The sequence below is a fragment of the Genypterus blacodes genome, unplaced genomic scaffold (genome assembly GCF_046128005.1).
Source record: "Genypterus blacodes isolate CSIRO-AG114 ecotype Tasmania unplaced genomic scaffold, CSIRO-AGI_Gbla_v1 ptg000031l_1, whole genome shotgun sequence".
Lineage (NCBI taxonomy): Eukaryota > Metazoa > Chordata > Actinopteri > Ophidiiformes > Ophidiidae > Genypterus > Genypterus blacodes.
In genome coordinates, this window is record NW_027466844.1 from 260929 (window position 1) to 279342 (window position 18414).

General features: G+C 49.5%; 1 protein-coding gene across 2 annotated transcripts in view; it reads right to left on the minus strand.

Moving 5' to 3' along the window:
* The window catches only part of sash1a (SAM and SH3 domain containing 1a), a 129521-nt gene extending 113142 nt beyond the window's left edge, over positions 1-16379 (minus strand). Inside the window, exon 1 of one of the 2 annotated variants that reach the window (XM_076145857.1) lies at positions 14533-16379. In XM_076145857.1, the coding sequence (XP_076001972.1) occupies positions 14533-15039 (507 nt within the window). In that variant the 5' untranslated portion in view covers positions 15040-16379. The remainder of the gene's footprint in view (positions 1-14532) is intronic. The other variant, XM_076145856.1, reaches the window with a different exon arrangement.
* Between the last annotated feature and the right edge of the window lie 2035 nt (positions 16380-18414).

Here is an 18414-nt window from a genome sequence, read left to right on the forward strand (position 1 = left end):
GAAAATTACCAGGCAAAATCCTGTCTTCGGTCTCAGCCACTCTTCCACAAACTGAGCATTCATTCCCCCCCGTACAAAAAAGTGCTTGGATCAGCCCGAGCTGCTTTAAACAAACATCGCAGCAGAGTGAAACTCAGTAACTTACTTCATGATGACAGACGCAACACGCCGACTCTTACTTAGTCCCGTGGAAGTAGCGCACTCGGCGTTTGCTTACAAAACAGTGTCGGGGCCTGAGTGGAGGGTGTCTGCCCTGTGAATGGGGTCGCGGCGGAGGTTACAAGTGGATTTAAGAGGCACTATGTAAATGACCTTTCCTATAGGATTTCAATGAACACTAATCTGCCTGTATGACCCAGACTCATCTCTCCCTCTTCCCCCATTAACAAAGAGCCTCTGTCAGCGGGTCAAGAGAGAGGGAGGGGGGGTCTGCTATGCCAGGGATTGGAGATAAATAAGTAAGCCCATTTTTTTCCTCTGCTCCCCTGCTTAGTTGTCCTAAAATTATAATGAAGAGGCAAAACCCCTCTGAAGTAAACCAACGGATGAATTAAACACAAAAACAAAAGCGCAGACGTGGATAATTCATGCAAATTACGCCGCAATTGCAGAGGAACGTCTCCCGGGAGACGAGAGGAGAGGAGACTTGCATAAGTTGACATTTACAGAGGAATTCGGCGTGTTAGATACTGTGAAGGTTAGGAAGACACTCGATCGGGTTTCAAATAGTGTGCACGTGTGTCCGTGTGTGTGTGGGTGTGTGTGTGTGTGTGTGTGTGGGGGTGTGTGTGTCTGGAGTGCATGGTTTCTGTCTCGGTGACCCATATTTCAACTGGCGGCTCAAGCCAAATGTATCATACTGTGAGTGTAATGGTGTTTTTTTTGTATTTACAGAGAGAAGGAGATAAACAGAGGAGAAGCTTCCGTCCATCCAGCCTCAGTATACTGGAGCATGAACGGCAGCTGATGACTGTTAGGAGAGTAAATATAGAGAAGAAAGTCTCTTACCTTTATGTAGAAGGACGTTCCCATCATCGTATGTACCCGAAAGGAAAATGAGAAGGCGAGAGATTAGTAAACTGCTTTCACCGTGGCATTAAGAAACATGACACACACAACCAGGAGTCGTTGTTATTGTTATATAATCCAATGTAATTCCTAAAACATGAACGGTATTTCTGCAAAGTGTGGATGATAAATTGCAGAGTGCCTGTGTTGTGTGCTTCCGTGACATTGATCCTGGAAAACGACTCGCTCCATCTCGAGAACTCCCCTCGTTGGAAAAACACTCCCACCCCGCCCGTCACCCTCACACACACTTTATCAAAGACAACTTCCTGCGAGTGTGGAAGCGGAGGTTCGGCACGCTCAGTGCGGCTCTCTCCTGCCGGGCACGCGCCACACTTCCCCCTTCTGCCACGGCCTTCTTCCGCCTCTGCCGGGGACCAGATGAACGATCCCCCTCCCTTTGACCTTTGACCTTCCGTAGGGCGGGGTAGGGGATATATGACACACAGTTAGAGGCGCATTGGCAGCTGGGCGCCCCTCGGCACGCCCTGCTTGGCCGAGTCAGGACGTTCCTAAAGGAGATGCTGGCGCTTCAGGATTGAATGACAGAATGGCTTCACGTATAGTAACGCATTCCTGCAGCACTTTGGTATTTACCAGAAAAGCTTATAGAGCGTCCATCCCCCTACCACACACACACACACACTCCATCACTCACTCCCTCTCTCTCTCTTAATATATAGTAACCTACTTATTCATCCTTGGCTTGTACCCTCGGCTTTCCAATCTCGAGGTGTGACATGGGGGGACGGAAAGCAAATGAAGCAATCGGCGGAATTACACGACTGCGCCCTATATCGATAAATGACACCCGGAGAGCGACAAGCCCTGATCTCCGTCACCATGATTACTCCGGCAGGCCTCCGCCAATGCCTGTCACGGGGGCCTTTTCATAAAAAAAAAAGAGAAGAAAAAGAAAAAGAAAAGCTTGACGGGGCTGCTACATGTTGCCATGGTAACCTATTGGAGTCACACAAAAAAAGGGGGAAAAAAACGCACACTTCTATGGATTGGAAAAAGAGGAAGGATGCTAGATTTGACATCCAATAATGACGCGGCTGTGTATGGGGTTGGGTAGGGAGCTTCACTCAGGGCTATGTGGGCCTATCAACACATCTACCTGAGGTGATGCCCTTTATACAGAGGGGGAGGCACACAACAGAAACGCTGTAATTGGAAAATGTGAGGGCAAGTACAAAGAGAGTACACAAGATATTCTACTGCCTTATAGAGATTACTGTTGATGGCGATGGAGGGGATTCTGGGAAACAGGAAATCAAACAGAGCATTCTGCAGTCCACATATTTGAGGTGATTGCCTTAAAAAAAAAAAACCCTGAGCTACGTCACACTTCTACCCGGCCGTTTCCTTCTCCTGAGGGTCAGAGTGCTGACTGGATGGGCCGCGTCCTTGCTGAGAGCCGGCCTGGCCTCTAATCAGCCGCAGGACGTCAGAGGCAGAGCGGAGGTGGAGGTTGCTGATCGCAGCTACTACTTCACCACTGGAGGGAATAGAGAAAAAGTGAACTCTGCACGCTGTCCACGCTAACGCACCATTTCCTGATTCCTGCTTCGTGTTTGGCCGGCCGGCCTTCGTCAGGAATTTTAGTGCAGAATCTTTTGGCTCTTCATCGTTTTATATCCTCTGCCACTGTACCACGACACACACACACATGCACCATATCGTAGCTCTGCTCCTCATTCAGCATTACTCACAGAAAAAGCACACAGAGAGAGAAAAATGCTGGTCCTGTCAGAATCTAAACTCCTTAGCTCTGCAGAGTAGATTACATAAACTGAACGCACAGACGCAGCGGGAGAGGAAGAGATACAGAGTTGCATGTCTGCGTTCTCACACACAGCTGCTGATGGCTCAGCATGAGCAACGCCGGCATGATTAGACGCGATGACGAAGCAATAGATTAAATAGATTGCCATGTGGGAGGAACCTCAAGCACAGCATTCTTTAAGCTACAAGTATACATATGTCTACGCAAATGTAACCTCAAACACTCTCATTTTGGGCCTTGAGCAGCGCCAGCAAACACAAAAACTTCCTCACGATCCCGAATACCACTTGAACTGAAGTGGAGACAGAATAAACCCGACTGGTTACGACTTGAAAAAACAAAACTACTCCGGGTAAATCTATGGGTTTCCAATCTGCGCCTGTGAGGACGTTACGCTGATTCATGACAAAAGCCTCCTCTCATCCTCCTCCTCCCATGTGAAGAGGCTCCGTCATCAATATCCTGATTAGGATTACAGAGGAGCCTTGTGCTAATCAACAATAAGAACACTTGAGCCGCACGCGCTTGCCGTGTTGTGATTTTGCAGGGGGGGGGCGATGGAGGAGAGGCTTCACTCCACAGACGAGTAAACACGTTGAAGAGCAAAGCCGGATATGTCCGCCTTAGGTTTTTGCAGTGTTTTTCTTCTGCAAACGCGCACGAGAGGAGATTTACAAGGGGGGAAGCGGAGGGATGATTTGAGAGGCACGGCTCGTCTGTATCGCTGCCACACAAAGCCCCGAACCAGATCCTTCATTCCAGGCAGATTGTAGAACATGAATGGCCACTTTACATAACAATGGATATAAGCTTGTCAGCGGGATTCCTCCACACAACAAGAAAAAAGAAAAAAGAACGGACTCCACACATAATCGCTCCCCCTTTGGATATACAGCGTACAGTATTTCCTGAAGTACTCCTTTAGTAACTAGGATTCCTCTAGGTTCTGTTAGTCTGCTTAGTTCTCCTTCAGGGTGCTGAGGTAGGATCTTGCCAACTGGTATTTCGGGGCATCGAGTGCATTTTCAGGAATGTGGTTTGACCGAGAGTGGGTGAAGCAGAGTGGGGAGGTGGGGAGGGTGGAGGAGGAGGGCGACTGCTTACTTTGGGAGGCAGGGGTGGGTGCAGTTTGAGAGGGAGGGAGTAGGTGGGCCCTCTGGCATTTGGCTCTTCCATAAAAGGAAGCGGACAGGGATCAGAGCTGCCAGGAGAAGAAGAAGAAGAGGAAGGCTGCTGTCCTCGCAGGTCATTGTTCTGTTCAGATGGCGTATTCTCATACGGAGGAGGAAAACAATCTCTCTCTCTCCATCTCCCTCTCCCTCTCTCTCCTCTGGGCCGTACACAAAGCAAAGTGGCCATAACAAAAGCTCTCGCCATCACAATACGGTCAGCGCAGGGAGAGGCCCCGACACCAAAATTTCCTATACCGCTACCCCGTACAATCTGTGTAAATGGGCGAAATTAAGAGTGACGGCGTCTCCTACATTGTGCAATATTGCTGGAAAATTGTTTTGGATCAAAGCAATCATCGGGCAGATTAGACTCAGATCACAGAGAAGCATCCATCTCCTCACCTCACCCATCATCATCATCACACGCTTTATGAACTGACTTGTGGTTTAATGGCTCCCAGATTAATTATTTAACATTTAAAATTTTTGGCGCATGTGAATTTATGGCCCTGCGCTCAAATAACTCAGGTTATTACAAATAAGTCCTTGGATACTGCTAGTGTGTGGTTTATTAATATGTCAGAAAAGACAGATTAATGAAACCCAAGCCTGAAGATTTGCATCGCACATTTGTTTATTTCATCCATCGTTATCTTACTCTGTCTCTACTCAGTCTTTCGTGTCTCCTGTTTGTTTTCTCTGCCTGGTTCGTCTGTCATCATCCAGTATCTCTGTATGCCGATGAGCTGCCTGTTTGTGTTACGGTCGGTCTTCCCTCCCAGTCTCTCAGGATGGAGTCCTGGAATGAGAACCGGACCGGGAACTGGGCGTGGATAGTTGGTGGAGGCCGTGAGATTGTTGCTGCATGAACCCCCTCCCCCCTTCTCTAAGCCCGGACAGCAAACTGTCAGTCTGCCAGTTCATTGTTTGGCTTCGTGTGTGTGTGTCACAGGCTCTAATCTATATGTATTCATTGGAAAGTGGTGATTTACAGGATTGACAACACTTCCGCTGACTGTCGGCGTCGCACGTTGGCGGACTCTGACCTCAGAGCAAACAAACCGCAAGCGAAAGTAACAGCCGCGTCTTGTTAATCCACATTCTCCCCGTGACATCAAACAGACAGATCAAACTCACATAACAAGCTTCTGTGACTGTACGACTTCTTGAAAGATCCACATGTCCAGAGGACTAAAGACTAAACCCAGATCCTCTTCAGTTAAGCTGTCACTTGTGTCGTTATATAGAAAAGTCAAAGTCAGGCCAGATGCGATGACAAACACGCACGCAAAAGCCCAGATTTAATGAAATCAAGCTTCCTGACGACTCGGTTCACACACTCATCCACGAGCCGATACTCCAACAACGAGTAACCCGAAACCCAAGACTAAACGGAGAACTTGGAAGGATCTGAGAAACCGTTGGATGACGGGCCAAGCCCTGAAGGCCAACCCATCATGTTCAAGAATGCATCGGGACCAGAGAAGACACTGCGCATTTCTACATCTTGGCGCAGAGAGACTTCCCCTCTGTTAAAAAGGGGGCTATTAAAGTAAACAGGGGCTGGTTTGGCAGGGCGGAGGCTGGCGGATCTGCTGACACGGTCGCGGTTCGCCCTCAGCAGATGAAGCCGTAGCGAGGTTGGCCGTCTCGGATGTTCACGCGGGGGGGTGACCTTTCATGGGTGCACGAGGGAAATGCTGCTCGAGTCGAGACGATGTCATACAAAGTGGCACTCATACAGAGATAAGGCTTGTATGTGTATGTTGCAACACAGATGCAATCAGTGCCTCTGTGTGTCGGGGTCATGTCAAAACGCTTTTAAACTTCCTCCTCTTTGGTGATTCAGTGGCTCCAAACAAACTTTAGCTTTATCAAGACGAGAGCTCGACTCCTTCGGTAAAGAATTAGTCATCTAACACTTTCCATTCAAAGCAACTCCTATCACAAATGCAAGCGCAAAGGAGTAAACATGCGGCGCTACGCACACTAACCGATCATCATCCGTGACACGTGTTCATGTAGATCCACATCAAACTGTGTGTGTGCTCTCCATCTGTACACTCTTAACGTGAGGGATGTGCTGTGTGCAATTACTATTTGGTCAAACAGCAGGGGGGTACACACTGATTGTTTTCTCCCCAAATGTCACTAGCAACAAATCCACATCAGTTACTAAAGAGCAAATCATTGAGACGGTGGGAGGGAATCTCAGTGCCCGTCCCCAGCTCCATCAGAAGCCACAGGATCCTCCAAAAACACACACTCACACTGTTTCCTGTGGTTAATCCCAACAATATTTGCTTTTGTCACTGTGGCGGTGTTATTATTATTACTGTGCACAAACTGACGCGCGAATCAATGAGTGACACAACTGGAGCGGGTTGCGGTTGAGAGACGAGAGACGATCCCTTTGTTTCCGTTTTCATTCCTCTCTCCCCGCCCCCCCCCTCCCGTCGTCCAACTATTTAAACTCTTGCTACCAGAAGAGAAACTGCTATCCAAACTTCTTGCCGCAACAAGTCCGGGCTACGACTCCGAATGAATTACGACACAAGAGCGCCGTCAGCGTTTACAGGCTTGTGCGTAGAGGTCAAAAAAGCGGCAATAGACATAATGAACTCTCAACTTCAATTTAAACATGTCAGGATGCATCCGCTAATAACGGGTCTGACTGGCTGGCAGGAGGGAACCGCTCAGGTCACCTTAACCTTCTGTCATCCACTGATTAGACTGGTGAGAAGCCTTGATGTTTCGCTACGCGTACGTCACTGCCCAAAAATGTACATTTCTTGTACTACCTGCAATTTGCTGTCACACACACACACCTGATGGCTTATCTCCGATTTGGACAGAACGCGCAGAGGAGGCTTATCGGCATTCGCAAAGCACCTGTTACCAACATGGCTCCCAGCAACCCCCTCACTTAGTATGGATTCTGGAACATAAACTCCTATACTGTGTGTGTGTGTGTGTGTGTGTGTGTGTGTGTGTGTGTGTGTGTGTGTGTGTGTGTGTGTGTGTGTGTGTGTGTGTGTGCTTGCAGAAAGGTATGCTCGCACACGGGAACGTTATGTTGGAATGTGCAGCGGCCCCCGTTAAGGTTTGGTAAATGCTTTACAATATCAGAGGTGGCAAACCGCACGAAACAAAAGCAGAACCTATGAAAGAGGCCTGCGGTGGATTTTATAAGAAACAACACGCGCCGCACATTATACTGTAAGCGTGAGCGTGTGTGCGTGTCGTCGGCGTGGGTGTGCTTTAAAGAATGCGCTAACTGCCAGATAATTAGGGCTCAGAAGCAGGTATGTGGAGCCGCAGGGAGCCCCGGGAGAACGACACACACACACACACACACACACACTTACACACACACACTTACACACACACACACACACACACACACACACACACACACACACACACACACACACACACACACACACACACACACACACACACACACACACACGTTAGGTTCAGCGCGGGCTTAATCCCCCTGCCAGGCCGGCAAACTACAAAAGCACTCAGGTGAGGGCCGTCTCAACGCCGGTGTGGTCTCCATGATCAAAGCTTTTAGCCGAGCCCTGCCCTGATGCCTTGGAAATGGACCAATTAGGAATGAGAAGGGGAGAAGGGGGGGTGGGAGGGGGTTGAGAGGTTTGGTTGGTGCTTGCGTTCCACACACCTAGCAGGCAGCCAGCTTCAGACAGGGTAATTATATACACTCCGAGTCTGTCTGTCTGTCTGTCTCTCCGGCACTCTCCGCCGTGCCTCGCTCGTCTCTCTGCACCCCTGCATTATAACCATAAAACACAGTCCAAGATACGCCGGGGCTGACATACGCCGCTCTGTCGCTACATGCAAAAGGACAATTAACTGCTCGGGGGGAGAAATCCTCTGCAGGTGACGGCTCGACTGGCGTTCGTTGTGCGACCCCGACGTGCGAGGCTCGTCTCGCCCACGTGCTTGTGTGCGGCCTGTCGTCGTTTCTAAGGGCGTCTTCGTAGAAACAGGGCGAGGATACAGAGAAAAACGGCGGCGAATGTCATGTGGTGCTTTGTCATGTTTCTGGCAGAAATCTTGTTCCACATCTGTATAATCTTCTTACATTTGGACGGGTTGCCCGGGCGACATTTATTCAGAAATAACACCGGGGAAGGAAGCGGCGTTACGGAATGGCAGCATTACGCAATAATCCCAAATTCAATGTCTGCCGCTAAGCCGGCGAAAAACCTCGACCGTGTCAGATTAAAAGGAGAACCATATGATTTTACGTCTCCATGGCAACGTCTGCCAGATACCCTTTAGTGTGCGACCTTCCCCCGTGCAAGTCGACGTGTGGGAGTCAGGTGTAATTAACCCCGGGCTGGACTACGGGTCACACGTGAGGCACCTGATGCAGCCAGAGGAAGAGAGGAAGAGAGAGAGAGAGAGAGAAAGAGAGGGAGAGAGAGAGAGAGAGACATGTTGATGTGTTGATTTGCATGTCTGTTTTGCTGCCAACACAGGCAGATGCTCCGGGCCCGCTCTCCTGTCACTCTCCATCCTATTGGGGCATCATCATCATCATCATCATCATCATCATCATATCTTCATTCGCAGCCTCCTCCGCCGCTCGAAAGAGAACAATTATGGTGTAGATACTTTCACACCACAACTACAGCTATTGTTACAGGATGAAAGCTAATTATGTCGTTGTTGCAAGCGACAAAAGGCAGGCAGCCGAGTCAAAGATGAGTCAGAGGTGGCGAAGACATGGAGACGCGTGACGGTGAGGGAACGTCTAGTTTCTCCTCCGATCGCTGTTGCTCACAAAGAAAGAAACCACAAAACACATAGCGCATCTCAGGGCCCGGAGGACGTAGCGGTCCGGTGCCCCCCCCCCCCCGGAGAAACTCCTGTCAAAGGCGTCATAAACACTTTGGTATTGATAATGCAGCCTATATGTGCCGGCAGTCATTCCTGAAGGAGACACTATGCGGGTTGTGTAGACAGGCTGTCTGGAATCTTGGCCCGGAATAGCTCTGATAATGTATCTGTCATGAATGTGTGTCATCCGGACCTGTTCCCTCGCACACTGTGGAAAATATAATGACCGCGCTGCCTGCTGAGCGCCGCTTTATTTAAAGCCGTTACCATGGCCGCATAACTTTAAACCATACGCATATAGCTCACATATGTTATTTAACTGTATGTCCAGAGGCTCGGGGGAGTGACATTTACACCAGCCAGCGCACACACTCTCACATACTTCCACCTGAACTAAACAGCTAAATGTTGAGATTATCGCGGCTTGACGGCTGGCTGCTAATGAACGGCGGGGCAGCGTTTGGGGGCGAAGCTGTTGCGCGTCGGGACTTGGTATGTTTGAGCCCCGTGAAACGTCGGCGTGCTAACTGCGCTCGCACGTCCGCCCGGAGAATAACAGCCGCTGGGAAAAAAGCCCCAGCTGATCATGTGAGAAACGTACAGAAGGAGTGAGCCTCGGCGGAAACGAGAAGGCCAGCTGCAAACACAGCTTAGAGGCCGCTTTCCCACATTTGCACGCGCTCCCTGGAGATGCGGGGTCAAGCCTTCCTGAGGGACACGCGGGGAGGAAAGTCCCTCATTTCCAGGAGACGGATCTGCAAAAGCATCCAGCAAAATGGGAAAACTGGATGCGGCTCAGGCTTGTGCGTCTCAAATGTCAATATGACACTGCGGTTGCAAAGTCCAGCACTCACTCAGAACCACAAGTGTGTTTGTATGTGTGTGTGTGTGGTCTGTTTGATTTCCTTGGATGAGATCACATCAGAAAGCTGCGCCTTTTTGAGTCCTGCGGGTCAAAAGCTGTAAAGTCAAAGGTCACTGTGATAACATCAGCATTTACAAAAGCCAGATGGTGCACAGGCGCTTTATGCCTGACAAACACGATTTTAAAGCCGGACCATAAACACAGCTTGCTTGCAAAAAGTGTCGCTGCGAGTGTGTGTGTGTGTGTGTGTGTGTGTGTGTGTGTGTGTGTGTGTGTGTGTGTGTGTGAGTTGTTCCCTTCCAGTGTGATGGGAATGTGAGCCGTCCCACCTCGGTGCCCCACTCAAGCCGCTGTTTCCGCAATGTCAACAGCAACTTCACTTGGCTAATTGACTTTCTCCGTCTTCTCAGGACAATAGCGCTGCTCTCCGACTCCTTTATGACTTCCCCCTTTACGAGTCCTCGCCTGATTATGCCTTTAAGCAGCCCCTTAATAAAGACCAAAGCAAACAGAGCTTTCAGCGGAAGGCACGGAAAAACTCGGGAGGCCGCTGTGAGAGAGGCTTCCTCCCTCCGCGTGGCAGCGTTCCAAGCCTCCAGCGCAGGGATGAAGAGGATGGAGAGGATTTTGGCTGAAAAATATAGACTAAATGAAAAGCTTATGAAGAGCTTTCGCTGGAGCGCTCCGCCGAGGTGCTAAAAAAAACAAAACTAGAGTCTTAATAACAAGCTGGAATCGTGACTTTGGGCTGTTTTACATTTCACAGCAGAATAATAAAAGACATTTGAATCTCCACGGCCCCTTGTCACTCAAATCCAGCTTGCTTAAAACACAGATTTCTTACTATTCTTCTTCTTCTTGCATGTTTAAAAGAAATTAAAGATGAAGGATCTGTTCCATTTGATGCTTTGGTTGGTAAGCACCAGGCTCTTGGGGGTTTATATCATTCTACGCTGACGACAGGTCATTGTGAATAAAAAAGCTCATTTCCTGCCTGGCGACGGTGCCGGGAGGTTAATGGTGATTGGAAGGAACCGGCACAGGAAGCCAAGGTGAGCGCTCTTCATGTCAGGTGGTGAACTTCCTCTCTGATAACAGACATCAGTGAGAAGCTTCCCTTCCCTTTTCTGTTGACCCCCCTCCCTCCTTCACAGGAAAGACATAGCACCTTAGGGTGTCCACTGCATTTTTCACATTCTTAAAGCCTGTTAAGCTGGGATGGGGGGGCCGCCTCTCGTGATTCTCTCCCCCCCAGATTTGACCAGCTGTCCACCGGGGTCAGACAGAGGCCCTAAACAACAACGCTTACTTGACTTTCATACCGTTACGCAAACACCCACCGTGCAAAAACAATGTGCCCCGTCTATTTACAACCTCCTCTCTCTCTCTCTCTCTCTCTCTCTCTCTGCATGACACTCGGCGTTTTCATAACCACCCATTGGCACAATGCTGGACACTTGCCTCCGCCGCTCGCTTCAATGGGCGGAAATTGAGAATACAAAACAGAGCAGGCAGTGAAAGGAGCGTGTGGCTCCGGGGCGGCACGCAGACAATGGGAGAATCTCCCCGTGTTTAGCTTTTACATCCTCCCGACACGCAGCGCTGACAATGCGGCGCTGTTGCGGTCTGCGCCGCGTGCCGTTTCGAGCACCCGTTCTTGACATTTGTGTGACAGAATTCAAAACAAACCAGGAAAGAAATCGTTCCTCCACCAGCCTGAAGTCCTTGTTAGGCAAAGTGGGAAATACTCAGAGCTTTGGAATCTCATTTCTGGAGCGTTTTAGAAGAATTATTTCTCCTATTGTCTGACTTCTGGGCTGCTACATCCTCATATACCACCTCCCTCCTATGTAATCGACCTATGGACCTATGGACCTCACCATAGAAGAAGAATTGGACAAGGCAGCAAAGCTATGACCTCATATTTGATGCGACCAAATCACAGTCTGCTGGCTTTACATGTTAATTCACAAAAAGAGCAATGCTTAAGTTAAGCAGAGCTAAAACGGTGAAAGATACATTATTCCCCCGTCCCAAGCTGAGGATAAACACACATTTATGGAACGTGTTTTTCATCTAAATAGAGCTAAAAGTCTTAAGAGTCACAAATTGCTTTCAAATGAACTCTTCACAGCTAAACAAATGGTCCCTAAAAGAGAATCAACAGAGGATCTTGGCTCAGTTTCTCTTTTGCGACCGTTGTGTCAGAGATTTATGACAAAGTTCCACAAATACGAGTCGGAAAAAAAGACATTGAGCATTTTACTACAAGTGTCTCTGGCTTGTATTGTTCCCCTGCGCGAGATCCAAAGATGTGCGACCGACGCCGACTGTTTGTTTAAATCATAAGAAATATCACTCCCCTGGCAGAGAGACGGCGGCTCGGCGGCGGCGGCCTAGATAAGAACGCTGGGTATTCATTACACCCAGCAGAGCCCTTTCACAGAATGGTGTGATAATGGTTTGACTGGGTAGACGCTCTACAATTGCTAGAGAGGATTTGTTACCTTAGCCTGTTTTGCATAATAACCAACAACGAAGACATAGTCAGCGGCACAGAGCTAAACACAGGCTCGTCTGTCTCTCTGCCGTTTGAATGGGACTGAGAACTTGGTTATCCTATACAATGAGCGTCCCTGGAGACTGACATTGTGTCTCTGTAATTGCCCCGAGTCTGCCCTCTCTTGGTCCATCTATGTGGGGGCGGGGGGGGGTGACATCTTGTCTCAAGGGCAGAGGAGAAGAGAAGAGAGAGACGTCTCTCACAGGCCAATCACGGGCTGGGTTTAGTCAAACCTCCATCAGCTGGTCGCGGTTCCATCTCTTACACTCGGCTCACTCCTCCTGGGGAGAAAAGCACTGGGCCGGAGCCAATTCTAAACTACTGGGTTAGACGCACACAAGCGCACACACACACACACACGCATGCACACACACACACACACACGAACATGACGAGAGAAAGAGACAGCAAGAGACCTTGACCCGCTCATTCCCCTCCAAAGCCTCAATGCCAAAGCTCCGGCTCGAAATAAATACAGCCTTGGGCGGGAGAGATGGTTTAACCCTGTGGATCCAACGCTTTGTCTCAGCGCCGGGTTGGCAGATTAGCCCTCACAAAAAAGCCTAAATCGCTGTGGGTGTCAAATTTGTGGAACAATCCAAAGTGGCAGAGATATATGGGCTGGGAAAAGAGGGCAGCGAGGGAGACTGACATCATTTTGGAAATTCAAATCCGGAAGCGTGAAAGCATTGGAATGGGACGAATGAAAAGTTTTGGTAATAGAAGCTAAATGGTGATAATGTGGATATTAAGTCAATCATGCTCTGTTGGAACTCAATCTAATGAGAGAAAATCACGTGGAGCTAACAAGCTTTGTTGTGGTCCTCAGCCACTTTTACAAAAGTGCACATTTGTGTATTTGGATTCACTTTAGCCACTAAGCCAAAATCCACTCTACTCTTCATTCCGGTTCTAAACACAAATGCACACACTGGCACTAAAAACCACACACACATACACACCGAAAGCCCCCCTCTCCCTCGCATGCAAACCAGAAGCCATTGAAGTGAAGCCCTCTCAGCTGTTAAAGCATATGATTCAGGCACTTGTGAGGAAAGGTCACTATCAGTCTGGGCCCTCGCCCCGGCCAAAACCCAGCTGGGCCGCTCTCTTCATTTATACGCCCCGGCAATCGATAGCCCCTCGCCCATTCATCACGGCCAAACAGCCAGGGTTGGTACGCTCGTGGGCCCGCTTGATCCACCCACACTGAAGCCACTGGATAGGCCAGGTCAGACTAGATTAATAATCTAAGTGTAAATCTTCTCCCTCCTGCAGGAAATCAGAGACAGGATGAAAAGCCCCTCCGAGATCTCCGCTCCGGCCGTTCTCCGCTTATTGATTCGGTGCGATTGCGTTCCCATCATTCACCCGTGTCAGCAGCCCGGCCCCGGCCCGTCACGCAGAGCGGAAAGCGCTTCTAAATGATACCTGAGGTCTGTGTCGTAGTTGGCTTTGATGGGAGTTGGAGGCGCAATTTGACAGTGCTGCAAAAAATAATCGACCTAGATAAGTCACTGAGAGGCCCTGAGCGGCTTTGTGCATTTTTCGTTGGGTTCTGACGCTGAGTCTTCTGAAATAGGGCGAAGATATGCTGACAGATGCTTAAGTCACCAAATCTCTGCATGCTTAAGAGTTACAAACCCTGCACACATTAGGTAGCATGAAGCAGTGAGTCTCAACCCTGACATCGTACTGCTTGGTCTTAACACCTGAGATGTAGACAACCAGGGACGGACAAGAAACATACAGGTGAGACGCAACTACAGGGAGAGTCAGGGCTTCGTCAGTCACACCTGTAGAATATGAGGAAGAGCTCTAATAGAGGAAATGAGTGGAAACACCTGTGTAAGTGCTCAGCGGCTCTGCCAGGCCATTATCATAACACGGAGCATTATTATTCCCAGTGCAAATCACTCTGTCTGAACAGTTCCTCTCTGTAGTTGCATTTACCTGCACTACATCAGAATAATGAACTCCTTGAAAAGAACCCAGAGCTTTCTTCTTGTTTAAAATGTAAAAGGATGACTCAAACAAACCTCAACAAGTGTGTGTGTATGTACTCATTTATACAATTTCAGACTAATACGCCTGGTAAGACAAACACTTCTGCAATGTCTAAGCTTAACCCTTCATGTTACGCCTGATCCGGGTGCTTTCCTGTCATGGGTGTCTTGGTGCAGGTGAGGGGTCATGACCTTACCTTATTGGAGTAGGGTGGCCTGGCGAGGTTGACGCCATCTCTGATGAGTTTGTCCCTGATCATGATCTTCAGCTTGAGCTTGGGGTAAACCACCAGCTCCCTCCTGTTGCCCAGCGTCAGGTTCCTCTGCGCGCCCACGTACCCGCCGTTGCGCCCGACGCGCTCGCTGTTGGGCTCGGTCCAGGACTTGGACCCGCGCAGCCTGGACTCGTACTGGTCCATCATGTGGCTGGTGTAGATCTCGGACGCGGGCGTCGGCATGGGCTCCAGGGTGAAGTACAGCCCGCTGGCCGTCTCCTTGGCCTCATCCTTCAGCCGCTTCACCGCGTCGTGGATCCTCTGCCGGTGGTGCGGTATGTACACGCCGATGGCATCCAGGTCGGGGTCTCCTATCTGCTTGCACACCTCCAGGTCGTCGTAGCCATTATCCACGAAAGCCTCGACGTACTGGGCGAGCTGGAGGGTCTTGAGCCACTCGTAGACGATGACAGGTCCGTTGCTCGTCATCTCGGCCGCTCCTCGCTGGGGGGGAATAAGACACTCAAGTGACGGTTACTTTCCCGTTCGGCGTTTCAATCGCATTATAAGCTTATTAATCACAAGTTGTGATTCCTCTCGGAGTGTTCGGGGTAAATCGGGGCCAAGTGAGTTTAGGCAGATCTCGGATTATCCATAACAAAGGCTCGGTGTCCGCGGTGGACGCAGCCGTAAATCGGTTTAAAGCTTAACCCGGCGCTGTCCGTGACACCTGTCAATATTTACTAAAGGAAAATCACTTCAGCTTCACTCCCAAATCCTAAACGTCATTCGGACACCAACCGTGCTCGTCCGCGGCGCTGTCACTTCCAGTAAACCGGAGCTGCGTAAAGCAAAACAAAATGCAAACCAATTTCCTTCAAACTCATCCAAATCGCTGCTCCGCCGGGTTTCCTCCCGTTACGCACGGCGGCCGCGGCGTCTTAGCAGCAAGAAAGCCCCCTATTTTAACACACACACAGCTTCCGCAAAGTCTCCAGTTTCGCCCAAACGGCAGCACGTTTCGTAAACAAATCCAAAATTGTCCAAACGAAGGGTGGTTTTCAAAATGACAGCAGGTCGTGATGAGCCAGTGATTGACGGCTAGTAACTACCACACGGCTCCGCGTCCCAACCGCCGCGTCTGTGCGTCAAACCGGTTCTTCAACACCGGCACACACACCGCCAGTACAGCGGAACACGCACTCTGCCGCTCGTCTGCCATCCACGCCCCCCAAATCCAAGCGCACCCATTTAAAAATAGTGATGCGAGAAGCTCCTCTTCCTCCTCTTCTTCTTCTTCCTCAACCCCAACTTGTCACGCGCAGCCTCCCCGGGGCAAACAGTGGCTCGCGCCGGCCGACACCGTCCCGAAGTTGAGCCAAGACCGAAGCGCGTGAGTGTATGGGTGGAAAACTGCCGCGCGCTCTGCTGGATTGTGTCACGTTATTATCCACAGATCCTCCACGATGCCACCGCGTCCTCCACACCTCGCGCTCTCTCTCTCTCTCTCTCTTGCTCTCTCACACACGCACTCTCTCTCTCTCTCTCGCACTCGCACACACACACTCTCTCTCTCTCTCTCTTTCTCTCTGTCTCTCTCACTCATTCAGCATTTCCACGGTTTGGTTTCCCAACACGCACCAGCGCCCTCTATGTGTCAACTGAGGTACTGAAGGCTTGGCAGCACTCGGCAGTACTTGGAGCAGCTGTAAATGAGAGAAGAGAGTTCCATCCATCCATCCATCCATCTACACACACAACACACACACTCCCTCTGTCTGTCTCTCTCTCTCTCTCTGTGTGTGTGTGTGTGTCACCGCTAGAAGAAGACCATTCTGCCCCGTCCAAGCTGGTCGCCGCTGATGCATGCTTTATCAAATTTGAGCTGACAGCTTGTTAGGGGTCAGTTTGATACAATCACCGTCTCGGCTCTGGCTGGAAGTGATTTGCTTCGGCCCATTATGACATGAGGCAGCGCTGGGGAAACAAACGAGCCAGCCAGGGGGGAGAGGAGCGGGAGAGCACGTCAAAACGGCATCCGCTTAGGAAAGTGGCTTCGGAAAACAGGCCTGTGATGTATGTCAGGGTGTTAGAGGAAGAGGTCTCCACTATTGCGCCTTCATTATCATTCCCAGACAAATCAGACTGGAGTTACTTGACGTTTCCCATCATTTACCTGTCTGCTGCTGTCACTGTAATGATCCACAAACAGCCCATCATCCCTGATCCTATGTAAACACAGACTGTATATGACTATAAAATAGTTTGATTGGCAGGTGCAACAGGGGTTATACTGCAGAGTGTGACATGAAACAAACAGCAGAGCTTCCACTATCATTGGCATTATAGTCTAGAATGCACATAATGAATGTAAAACTGCTTTGTGGGCGTCAATAAACTGCTAGATAGTGAACAACTAAAGCTGCTTCTCCACACATAATAACACAAATTTGTGTCTAACCTTCAATGTGTATTAGAAATGTTTAAAATGCCGTTTAAATCGCTTCGTAAGGCTCAGCAGTTGTGTTGCATCTTCATGTAGCGCATTCAAACCATTGTGTGTGTGTGTTTGCGGGAGGGGAGGGGGGACGATATGTCATTAGATCTGTTACAGGAGCAGGGGATTATGGGAGTGGAGTGACAGATGGAACAGGGAGTCTGGTGCGCTCGACTGTGTGTGTGTGTGTGTGTGTGTGTGTACTGGCAGTGCCAGGAATGCTGTTTCCACTCTGCTGCCCCGGCCGCGGTGAGCAACCTGCGGGCGCCAAGACAGGCAAGGGTGGCAACCTTACACAAGTTTCCATTTCTCTGTGTGTAAATATACAATAATATGTGTGTGTGCATGTGTGTGTGTGTGTGTGTGTGGGGCTCAACTTTTGACTTGAAACGCAAAGTGACAGCAAAGCATTTTCTCCATCTTGTTCTGTTTACCACGGTTTGCCAAGTATTATATATGTTCCGGTTTATACATATGATGGATTGGGATTTCCGGGGAACAAATAACTATTGAATGAAACGTTATTGAGTGTGCCATCATTTATTTTGACGCGACGCAGTGTTGTGTGGCGTTATTGCTTTTGTATAACATAAAGTGATAGCCGGGGCCCATTTGGAGTGGCGGCGCTATTCATCTGTACGCGGCGTGTGATGGTATTGCCCCAGGGGCCACTGAGCTGCTCCCACATCAATAACACCTCAATAACCATCGCTTAATAAATTCAGAAAGAGGGGAGCCGGGAGCGTTAATGCTGGTGAATATGAATACGCGGGGTAGTGGGAGCGCACATTAGCATGGGCGCTGGTAAATATGTATAGGCCACTTTGACGGCGTTGATTGAAAGAGGCAGGTTGAGGGGAGAAGAGCCTCAGCAGATACAGCTGGAGGGGAGAGGAGGTGGATACAGGCGCACACAATGACACACTACTGACGGCAAAGCTTTTTCTATGCTAATCGTCTTCTCTGGACGGTCGAGAATAATGTGGGTCCTTTTAGCTTCATACGTCTGGGTTAGAACCTTCAAGACCTCAATTTTAAAACCCTTTGAAGCAGAGAATGACTTCTGTCCACCTAGACACCGAGGCACCGTGAAGGTCAGGAGCGCTGGTTCTGGAGCTTGAGGCCTCCGGCGGGCGAGCGAGTGCCTATTTATCAACCAAGGGATAGATATGTAACATCCAGCATAAACAGGAATTGAATGAATTGGGCCTAGCGGTGGTATATTCCGGCGAAGGAAAAGGAACGGTCTGTTCTCCAAGATGTCATCATTATTGTCATCTTACTGTCAATATTAAATGTCACCCAAAGTGAGAATAAAATGAATCATCATCCAAATCCTCTCAGGTTCTCTTCCCACCTGCCAGCCT